This window comes from Nannobrachium achirus (assembly GCF_963921795.1).
Source record: "Nannobrachium achirus genome assembly, chromosome: 20".
Taxonomy (NCBI): Eukaryota; Metazoa; Chordata; class Actinopteri; order Myctophiformes; family Myctophidae; genus Nannobrachium; species Nannobrachium achirus.
In genome coordinates this window covers 46802435-46814320 of record NC_137827.1, presented here as the reverse complement: position 1 = coordinate 46814320, position 11886 = coordinate 46802435, and the positions used below count along the sequence as shown (strand labels likewise).

At 41.8% G+C, this 11886-nt stretch overlaps 1 protein-coding gene across 1 annotated transcript; it reads right to left on the bottom strand.

Moving 5' to 3' along the window:
* Positions 1-5924: 5924 nt before the first annotated feature.
* Positions 5925-9620, bottom strand: mrps26 (mitochondrial ribosomal protein S26). Its single transcript, XM_080750484.1, has 4 exons — positions 9307-9620; positions 7494-7640; positions 6570-6693; positions 5925-6232 (listed from the first exon to the last, which is right to left on the bottom strand). Exons 1-4 carry the CDS (start codon positions 9534-9536, stop codon positions 6101-6103), a joined length of 633 nt encoding a protein of 210 aa, XP_080606610.1. The 5' UTR covers positions 9537-9620; the 3' UTR covers positions 5925-6100.
* Between the last annotated feature and the right edge of the window lie 2266 nt (positions 9621-11886).

Below are 11886 nucleotides of genomic sequence, written 5' to 3'. Positions count from 1 at the left end.
GACGCTTGTCTATACCAGGGGTCTTCAACAGGGGGTCCGGGACCCAAAGGGGGTGCTCAGAGTTACTACAGGGGGTCCTCCAAATCTTTGTGTGATAGAAACTCTTTTTTTTATATTAACCACTTGAACCCTAGCGTCCATAATCCGAGAACTTTAGCTAAAAAGAGCAGATCTACAAGCTCACAACGTGAGCTTGTAGATCGGCTATTTTCGGCAAAGAGGTTTGGTGTAGAGGGGAAAAAGAGCAGACTAAGTACAGAGTGAAAGGTCAAGTTTATTAAGTATTGACGGTTCAAGTGGTTAAATATCTGAAATTGACATGAATCCAAAATATACAGAGGATTGTGCAGTCAAACAATGAAACTATATGGAATCTCTGAACATGTTGTGGGGGTCCCCGCTTCATTTCTCTCTCAACTAAGGGGTCCTTGGCATGAAAACATTGAAGACCCCTGGTCTATACCGATCTACATCCCCACCTATCACATCTGATGCAACTCGTTTGATGTTCTGCGTTGGTGACAATCTCCATGGAAAGAGCCTATCAGCTATCACAGGCGTCCCAGTATTATCATCGTCATTATGGTGAAAGATGTTGTATGAAAGTTTTTACACTTGTTTTCCTGTCGATACTGTCAAATGTAAGCAAGCATACGCTATAGTGTTACAGGAGAATGAAAATCATGTCATACATGTCTTTGTGTATGACTGCTGTCTAATGTGCAGCCTTTTATTGAATGTTTTGTTCTTGAGTTGTGAATGAAGTATTTTTTTATAACCTAATGATTTCTACCCGGGAGCAGCCAGGTTTAGACCTTCCTGATCTGTATAATAGTTTCTATTACATAAACTACAAGAAATATGTGGCATTAATGGGAACAACCATTGTCTTCTGATCCAGCTGTATAAAAAGTTCATACTGGGCATTATGGGTGGCATCATAGACTAGGGCTGTCCTGTGAATTAAATGCCACGTTTGATCCCCGACAGTCAAGGTCCAGGATGGGAACCATGACTTTTGACTTGACATGGACAGAACTGAACTATCTGTGACTTTTAACTTGACCCAGAGGTTTGTCTTGGACTTTCTAACAGAATCTATTTGATAAGTGATACATTCATTGTAAGAAGGGAAAAAAAGTATCTATTGTATACTTTTAGTATTGTGTAGAATACTACTATAATTCACTTTAGGTAGATGGTATGAATTGGGTATGAGTGAAGGAGAAATGCGATCTACATGTGTTTGGAATGATGCATGATTGCTTTTTCTCATCAACTTTATTCCAACCAAGAGTTTGGACTAGCAATTGGGTGACTTGGTCTCAACCAAGGGTTTGGACTAGTGCTGGAGACTTTGACTTGAGGTCTATGGTGACTGGTGAGGTGGACTTGGGAACTGGAGATTTGACTTGGACCTTTAGTGACTTGACCTAACCTGCCCTGTCAGCGGTGACTTTAATCAATACACAATATACCCAATATAACAGTTCACTCTGGAGAAAAGAAGAGTAAAGTTTACAAGACCATGCCACTCAAGAGAATGTGTTTCCCACAGATATATTTGTAGTTTTCTACCATCTTGTTCATGCTGATGGTTTTTACCTAATTTGACCTCCACTCACTTGTATGTATGTTTGAATGTATTTATTGCCAATGTCAAGGTGCTGAGGATAATTAATACCCACCGAAGATGGTGTTTGCACAGTAGCATTATTGTGTCAGTAAGTTGTGTGTTTTTAAGACCATTATCAACCATCTGTAGTGTAGTCCCTATCCTTATTGACACTCCATTTGGGGAAGGAAATAAGGAATTATTGGGCAATAATAAAACATTACAAAGATAAAATGCTATATTCATGCCAAATTAATCAACTCGGCGCCACCAAATAAAACGGTCAAAGACAGAATGGGTATGACGTGTCTAAAAGACTCGTCACATAGGAAACAGTTGTATATGAACTTGTGTCAAGATCCTATCGTCAATATGTGTCTAAAATGTGTCCGAAGTAGGAAGTATGTTTGGCCTATTAGCCACTGTCCAGCCTACTGTAAATTTGACAATAGTTCAACAATACTTAAATAAACCTAATTCTATGAAGCCTACAACACGAGAAAGGTTGAACATTCACAATCTGCAAGACCAAGTTTAACTTTTACAAGTCAGCAACAATTGTAAATATAGAATTTAATGGAATTGTTCAAATGTTTCATTGACACAGGTAAGAAAGTAAGAAAGACTTTTTGCTGTTTGCAGTCTTCATTTTCATAAAATTATGGAATAGTTTGCACTCTTAGGGATTGTCTAGTTTCAAAGAAAGTTGATTTGATATATTTGCAAATATAAATGGGTCAGTGACAAAATGGGGTTGGCAAGATGATACATTATATAATGTAATTTTCATTGTGAAATTGGTGCAAATGTTTTCAATTGACTTGAATACATGACTACAAAATGTAGATTTTAACAAACCTGATACATAAAAAAAAACATCATCTTGCCAACCCCATTTTGTCACTGACCTTTAAGTACTTTGTTCTCATGCCAGCATGGCACAAGACGGGTTTATAAACTGAAGGTTTGTGGTTCAAAACTAAAAAAAAAACACACAACTCACTAAACAACTGAAATATAGCCATAAAATCAAACTGATGTAAGAAAACAAAACAAAAAAAACATGTGTACCAGTGTTTTGAAAAGTCTCACTTCAATTGCATTTAAATCCTATGAACTTAAGCCTTTAGTTATCACCATTATCTTTCATGTTTCTGTGGCACAAGAGATATATATGCCACTCATTTGTAAACCAAGGTTTATTAGGCAAGGTTTTCATTCTCCATAAAACTTCTACAAGCTGGCCTAGCGTTCCAGGCGCATACCACTTATATGCTCTGATGCAGTCTACAGCGTGTCACAGGTTCGAATTCTGATCCCGGCGACCTTTGCTTTGTCTCTCACCCCGTCTCTCTCTCTCCCTCTTTCCTGACCATCTAAACTTTAAACTATAAAGGCAGAAAAGCAAAACTATAATGTTATTTCATTCTCACTCACATCTTCCATGCTTCTGTGGCAGGAGAGCTGTGTCAAAAGAATCTTCTAAGTACAATGCTTGGGGTTCCACACTGCCATTAATGCAAAAATGTTTCATTCTCCACTCCAGTCCATCAAAATAGGTAAACGCTACAGACCACACTGCTCTGTCTAGCAGCCAGGACTTGAAGAATGAAGGGACTTGATGAGTGAGAGCCTTTTATACACCAGGCAGTGAGTGGCTGACCAATTGCACCTATGCTCAATCAGTCACTCACTGCACTGGTGTAATCAGGGGGGTCGCACAAAATTCTGGGCCCTGCTTACAAGGATTCACTGCGGGCCCCCCATGAATGTTCTTCATAGCGGGAGGGGGTTTAACCCATTTAGACTGGGAGCGCATTATTATGCATTATTTTGTGCTTTAAGCAGATATACAAGCTCACAGCGTGGCATCGCGCTGCGAGCTTGCAGATCTGCTATCTATACTATAATTTTGCGAATGTCTGTCTGAGTGAGTGAGTGAGTGTCTGTCTGTCTGTATGAAACAGCGTTTCTCCTCGGTGGCTGGAGCAATTGATCTGAAATCGCATCACCATCAGCATATGAACACACCTGACATAACTGTGAAGCCCCTTTGTCACTTTCACAAATCGTATGCTGTATAATAGCATTTTTATGGTGTATCTATATCTATTTAGCCTACAGTACCTTTTGTGACCACACATGTTAAGGGAGGGGCGCTGTTGTTCAGGCCATGTACAATCACACACAAACCCACACACGGGGGGGGGGGGGGGGGTGGGGTGCAGGCGGGCGGGCGGCCGGGGGGGGGGGGGGGTTCTGGCCCTGTTACAGATGTTGTCCAAAATCATGCAGATCGGTACACAGTATCTCTGTAGCCGTTAAATGGAACGGGTATTTCTTACATTGATGCTCCTACATATTAGCATGCAAGCACCAGTTAAAGTTACTTTCCATCCCTCATATACTGTGTGCACAGTGCACATCCCATAATCCACACACTGCACATCATTTCGGAGCTCATATCTTTGAACGGGTAAGGGCTAGTTTTTGAAAAATCGTGAAAATGTGTGCAAGTCTTTTGAAAAACCTATGTTTCTATGTCAGTGGTGCTCAAACTTTTTCACGTGAAGGACCACCAAAATGATATGTATTTGGCCACGGACCCCCGGGTCCGACCCCCCCCCCCCCCCCCAGAAGCAAAATTGGAGTTACAAATGTTCGCTTAAAAAAATACATACTATATTCAAAGATTTGCACACATTTTCGCGACTTTTCAAAAATTGAAATAGCTAAAGTATAAAATAATTAAGGCCCTTCCACCTTGGGTCCTAGTAACTCAGTCCCACTCACGGGGGGGGGGGGGGGGGGGGCAGGACCTGGAAGCACATCATACACAAAAACATGGTACATTATGACACAACGACTGAGAATTGTCAGCACACGGTTCTTAGTTTGATACCAGGCTTGGAAAATAAATATATGTTGTTATCAATATCATGCCTCTACGGCAGAAGAGATGTTCAGTGGTTTGTAAACTGAATGTTTGTTGTTCAAGACCACATTGCATATCTGTGTTATCATCTTCACGACTCCACCCTTTACTATCTCACAAAAGAAATGTCAATTTCAGAATGAAAGTTCCATTGTGGCTGTCCTTCATTAACAAACAAACACATTTTATTATTGTCCCTCCTGAGTTGGATAACTGTTCATCCCTTGGTGCTGACAGGCTGCAGCACTAGAAGCCTACAGTAGCCTACCTTTCACATAAAATCACATTGGGCCTGAGACACTTGCTGTACCTCCCTTCTTAAACAACACTATATTACAGTTAGTCTGTGGATTGGGATCATATCAATTAGGCTACAAAAGGACAATAAAGTGTTTTGACTAGAGTGAAGGACTTGTTGCTATGGGTCTGTTATCGACCTACTGTAAAGACAGTGCTGAGAGAGCAAATTAGCTCTAATTATTCAGGCACATTAGTTCAGGTCTTAGTTGGTGATAATCCTGTTCCTGCCAGTTAAACAATCCCATTAACCATTTACCTGCACATCTCATTTACAGAACGCTCCAATGCAGACATCAGAGTGCTGTATCTTGTGGTTTTCTGGACAAAATATGAAATTGTTGTTTTAACGCAAGTCTGCCAAAAAAAGCATTTTTTTTTGTTTTGTTAGTTTTCTGTTGACCATGACATGATGACACTGACCAGGATTGTGAGGATGTTGGTTTACTTCAATCACCTTCATCAACCTGTGAAAAAGTTCTTCTCAATTGATATAGTTATAAGACTATTTCCACAAGTTAATGTGTGCTAGAATGGTGCCTTCCTTCTCCAACCAGGTAGATCTTCTTTACTGAACCTATTCACCTCAGCATTGCTGATCTCCTCAACATATCGCCTGGCTGGCAGAATGCCCATCTTCACAGAAACGGATTAGCAGCACGTTGCCATACATGAGCCACTAAATAAATACCATGGTAAATGGAATGTCAAGTGTAACAAGGTGCACTTGGCGCCCCCAAGAGGACAGACTAGGAACAACGAATGATCCTCAGTCTTCATTACCGTTTCACTGCATCTTGGAAGTTTGCAACTAGATTTTTAAAACAGGAGTCTCACATTTGTATGCACTATAACCACTAGTCTTTCCAGAACGTTATTAATGATCAAATATGGTGAAACAATGCACACAAAAAGTGCAACTCAACATTCCAAGCAATTTTCTAATCATAGTACTTCAGTACATCCATGTCGTTATCACCGGATGAGTTTTAAAGCCTCCTTAATAAATAGAAATCCATTGTACATAGACACAGTAATACACATTATTTATTTTACATACCATTACATTACAAAAAATGAGGAAAAGAAAAAGAATGTCCATCTCAAACCTCTGACATGTCCTCTGCAGAACAGAATGTGAACTGAACAACACTACAGAAAACAGTTGAGGAAATAGTCTGTTTGGTGAGGCCTGAAGCAAGGTTGCCCGTGTTTGTCCGTTGTCTCTCCTCTTTCAAGACATACGCAACTTCTCACTTTAAAACCGTCTGCTTCACAACTCTGCCCTCTCTGTCAATGGCAAAATTGTAGTTTTTGGGATTGTCCAGGGCCTCTTCGATGCGCTGATCCAAGTTCTCCAGGGTGATGAAGCTCTTAGCCGCCTCCTGCAAATACATTTTAAAAGGTTGAAAATGTGTGGCCCGATCAAAGACAGATTTTTAGGTTTGATGTCGATCCTGATTTTTTATCCCATGATTTTGTAAGCCATTTTTCACACAGTGCCAACAGCACAAGGAGGGAGCAGGCCTATACATCATCCTTCTCATGTTTCTATTAGGTATCTTGTCATGTTGTTATCCTTTACCAATTCAACATATTTGACTGGCAAATATCAAATCCTACTGTCATAAATGTATGTGTGAGAGATTAGCATTGCTAGAGAGTCAGCTTTACTTATGAGACCATATGAGATTACAGATATGACTTCTGAAAAAAACATACCTGCAACTGCAAGATTTCCTTCTCTTTTTCTTCTATTAAGTCTTGCAATTCTTGCTCTCGGCGAATGGCTGCCTCATTCTTCTGGACTTCTTCTGCTTCTCTTTGCTTTTGGACCCTCTCTAGTCTAAGATACACAATAAAAACAAAGAGTTAGTACAGAAAGGATCGGATGTATTTTCTTTTGGCTGATATAGCTATTCTAAATATTTGTATTGACAGGCGTTGACACTAAGGTTGCCCACCTGCCCCTGGCAGCTAAATAAAACTTTGGGGCAGGTGGAAATTACTTTCAGGTTGCCCAACTGGGTTAGTGCTATTTCTTCTTCTTTTTTTCTTTTTTTTGACAGTAGACTGACAGGAAATGGGGGGAGAGATGGGGAGTGACACGCGCAAAGGTCGTCCGGATCGGGAATCGAACCGGCGCCGCCGCCAGGCATCCATGCCTATGTGGCAATGCCTAAGTGGTATGCGCCCGGACAAGTAGGCCAGCGGGCGTCCCGGTGTAAGTGCTAGTTTGAGAGGGGATGCAACCATCTACAAACACAACAGAAGATATCTGTCTAAACACCTGAACGTGGCCAGAGTGCTTTGTCTTGTCTAAAATAAAAGCACTGTTGACATACAGTATATAATGTGCCGTTTTCACTGTTGCTACACTTAAAAATATAAAATAACAAGTGTGAACCCATAGTCATATGCATAGCTGCTATGCTGTAGGTATTTGGAATAAAAAACCGAGGTGTTAAAATTTCTAATCTCACAGCCCATTACATTTTACCAATCATTTTCTAATGGATGATTTACTTTTCAGGCACGTGAGCATTACGTTTGGGAAAGTAGAACATAACCTGTACTTGTGCTCCGAGACCTTAGTGTCAACCCCTGATAATGGGTCAATGTAGGTTTGGGGACATTTCACCTCACCTCAACTTGAGCATGCGCTGGTTCTCGGCGTCATTGAAGGCCATCAGCGCCCGGTGCTCCTCATCCTCCTGTCTGGACCTCTCCTCTGCCATGGAGCCTGTCTCCTCCTCGTACCTCTTGCGGAGCATCTCCTCTTTAAACTCCAGACTGAGAAACACACGGTATTGTAAGCAGTGGTTTTATTGGCGTTTAAATCATACGTCATGATATCTCCAAAATGACCATATCAGCAGTGGAAGCAGTTGTCTTATGTACTGATGAAAGTAATGGAATAGCCTAAGCCTACACATTTTAGTATGATGTATTGCATCCCATACCCATTGTTTAGACATGCAGTCACAATTATATTTTTCGTCATATCAATATTCTAAAATAATTAGGTTTTCTTCCTAATTGCTTAAACATCAATAAGCACTACCATAAAAACAAATCATTTTCAGAACATTCAGACATTTTCAACGGTAACTATCATAGATGTAGTTTATCGAGGCTGACTTTTCCTTATTATCTATAATAATAACAATAATTAACTTTATTTATATAGCAAACTTTATTTGTACAGCAAATAAAGTCAGGACAACAACTACATCTATGATAGTCTTCTTGATCCCAGGCTAATTAATATATTTACAAATTGTAGCTTTTAATTCATTCATTACCAGTAAGACTCCCTAATCGGGAGGTAAGCGACCGTCAGGTCACATGTAAAAGAGGGCTGTAAGTGGCATTGGTTCCTGAGTGTAGGGGGATGTGTGTGGCAAATGTATTGCATTGTTTGGGCCAGAGAATGTGTGGTTTAGCACATCAGTAAGGTCTGAGTGCGTCCTCGCTCCTACCAAAACCTCCACCGGCTGTCTGTCAGTCAGTCAGTCTGTCCGTCATGTCACACTTTTCCCCAACTCATATCTCCGCCACCGTTGCCCCAAGACATGCCAAACTTTGCACACACACTCCTTGCCTGCCAATCCACAACCTCCACCTCTCACGTCATACGGGCAGCCATAGTTACACCTGGAATGTTGAATCTCCATATATGGAGATAACCTACGCATCACACAAAGTCTGACCTCACCAGCCCATACTTGGGCATGGACGACTTATATCTCCATATACGGAGATGGCCATATATGGAGATACGATGACATCACAGAGACAATACACAAACAAGCCCTATATAAAGGGGCAATTCTCACCAGGGAAGAGAGCATTCCTCGACTCAGACCTTACACACATCATCAGCTGTGGACTCTGTGATGTCATCGTATCTCCATATATGGCCATCTCCGTATATGGAGATATAAGTCGTCCATGCCCAAGTATGGGCTGGTGAGGTCAGACTTTGTGTGATGCGTAGGTTATCTCCATATATGGAGATTCAACATTCCAAGTGTAACTATGGCTGCCCGTATGACGTGAGAGGTGGAGGTTGTGGATTGGCAGGCAAGGAGTGTGTGTGCAAAGTTTGGCATGTCTTGGGGCAACGGTGGCGGAGATATGAGTTGGGGAAAAGTGTGACATGACGGACAGACAGACAGACAGACTGACTGACTGACAGACAGCCGGTGGAGGTTTTGGTAGTAAATGCGACCTTCTGTGCCCAATTATCAAGGCATTAATATTGATAGCCCCATATTAGCCATAAATCATAACTCTTGTAAAGTCCCAAAATAAAAGCACTCTACAAGAGTTATGATTTATGGCTAGCCCCGGCATATAGAACCTCAGCGTTGAGGTTCAGGTTCTATATAGGCTATATATAATATGGGGCTATGACATATTGACAGACTGGCATGTTGATGATGAGGATACATACCGCAGAGCCTTCATGATCAGCTCGTACTCCGTGTATCTCTCTCTGATGACCAGCATCTCCACGGGGTCGATGGCTGGAGGGTACTTGATCCGCCCCTCCTTGGACTTGGCTTTCGGGTCATCGCGGCTCTTTCTGCCGCGGACCGCCGCCAGCAGCACCCTGCAGCGGGGCGCGAGGAGGACACGGGCCGCGGGGGCACCTATTCGCCCACCGAATACGCTCAACAACATGGTTCAGAAATATATTGGTTGAAAGAAATGCTGGTCGTTATAGTTTGGAAACGATCGCTGCTGCTACACGGCCGCGGCCATATTCGTGCCCTTTGACCGAAGGAAGGAAAAGAAATGTTTTTTTTTACTGACTTCTAGTTCAGTGATTGTCGCCATCTATCGTTGCAGGAGAGTATTGCATACGCATAATCCCTCTACCACACAACAAGTAGACCTATCCCTCTCTCAACTTGTGGTTCGTCAGGGTGGGGGGTCCCCAGTTAAAATATATTTTTTTGGGGGGTCGCGGATTGAAAAGTTTGAGAACCACTGCTCTACCACCTCACTCTCTCTTTGTCTCAGCAGTGAATCAAGCCAAAGGAATTATATATCAGTATGACTGTGAAAAGCCTTGCATACAAAAACAATGCAGAACTATTTTGTTTGTCAGGCCAAATGCCCAGGTTCGTACAGGAGGAACAGAACTCTCCAATGGCGAAGGGAGTTGGTCGATGGTCTCGAAGAGTGAGGAGATTCTGGGGAACGTTGATTGAATATGATGTGATCTTTCAGTGTGACTGCTTGGCTGGATGCTCATGTCATCTCACTGATGTCACGATGAGTCGTCATCCATATATGGAGGTTTGACTGTAGGATATCAGCACTGATGTGCCCAATGCCCATACAAGGATCCATAACAGCCATATGGAGGTTCTCATGATGTCACTTATCATGACAGCAGTTTAAGCAGTGATGGCGACCATAGCAACCCAAACCTACTACGCAACCATGGCGATCTACCAAAACCCTCCATATGACGTGAAGGCCTTCATTACAAGTAGGCCTACAACAATTTGTAAGGAAAACAACAATTTTACAATTACAATTTTATTATGTAATTTCTAACCCTGGCCTAGCCATTAAATAGCAGATCTACAAGCTCACGATCTAACTTGTAGATTGGCTATGTGCAACTCCATCCTGCACACAAGATTAATCAACACCAATACATCAAATAGCATACATAGAAATAGTAATTTAAGAAAAACATAGACCAAGCGCCTATTCTGTAAAAACTTTATAAAAACAAAAAACATGCAAAAATGCTATCTAAATTAGGCCTATATCATACATGTACAGTCATTGTGGGTAGGCAAGTGCTACAGTAAGTGAGTGCTACTATATGTGCTATTCTAACCCCAATTACTTGCACCGGCAGAGGGTGCAAGTAGCCTACTGCGTTCAGCTGCGTAGGTAGTTTGGAAGGTATGTAGGTAGGTAGCAGTGTCTGTTTAAGCCTGTAGCCAGCATTTCTGGCAACGTCATCATTAACAGCCAATGAGAGACCAGCATTCTTGGTGATGTCACTACCTCATGTACCTCAAGTAGGCCATACATGGCCTACTTGTGCACAAGGTCCAAGTCACCCTGGCCACAATATGCGATGTGAATGGCATGAACCTGTAGACACCGGAAGTGGCGGAAGTGCTGCTGTTAACAGAAGTTGCGTTGCAGTCTGTTTACATACACCAGCGAAACAAATTGTATCTCTTAATAGGTGTCCTTTGTCAGAATCCATGTTTTTGTTTGGATATTGTTTATTATGAGCGAAGTAGAACATTTTTTTTTCGCCAGCCGGGAATACACCACACTGTGAAAAAAAAAATAACATCCGGTGAAATTCTCCCGGCGGAAGAAGCACCATTCTATGCTGTATCAACCTCTGGTCGTAACCAGGCTTTTCTCTTCGTAGATGAGTAAGCCAGGCTACGCGAGGCTAGGTGTAAGTTGGCACCTCAACAGAGTGCAGTTCTAGTTATAAGTAACTCTGACCCCAACCTGAATCTTTAAACCTAACTCTGAGACTCTGTTTTAAGGCCCTTCCCACTGGGCCAGATAAACAGATACAAAATATCTGTCACAGACTCACAGATATTTGTATCTGTATCTTACCATCCACTTGAATGGAGACAGATATTTTGTATCTGTTTATCTGACCCAGTGGGAATGGGCCTTTAACCATAAAGACAAACTCTTACAAGGAATGTGTCCTCTCAATGTCCATTTCTCAAATTCTATAGTTGTGGGGACATTTGGCCCTCAAAAGTATAGTAATACGTACACACACACACACACACACACACACACACACACACACACACACACACACACACACACACACACACACACACACACACAATATCTAATTCTGTTCTCAGCACGTTCTAAAACATAGAACACTTAGAAACCCATGGTCTGTAGCCTACATTCACTTCAGGGTGAGTGCAGTATATAGTAGTAGTGTTCAGTGGGATGTGTGGCTTCAGTTCTCAGAGTCGATATACAACCATGCTGACTGCTGAGGCAAGAC

Coding starts and splice junctions, on each gene's coding strand:
- mrps26 (XM_080750484.1), bottom strand. CDS start 9,536: ATGTTGTTGAGCGTATTCGGTGGGCGAATAGGTGCCCCCGCGGCCCGT. Junction 7,641..9,306: donor CTGATCATGAAGGCTCTGCG/GTATGTATCCTC, acceptor TGTGTTTCTCAG/TCTGGAGTTTAAAGAGGAGA. Junction 6,694..7,493: donor CAGCGCATGCTCAAGTTGAG/GTGAGGTGAAAT, acceptor TGTGTATCTTAG/ACTAGAGAGGGTCCAAAAGC.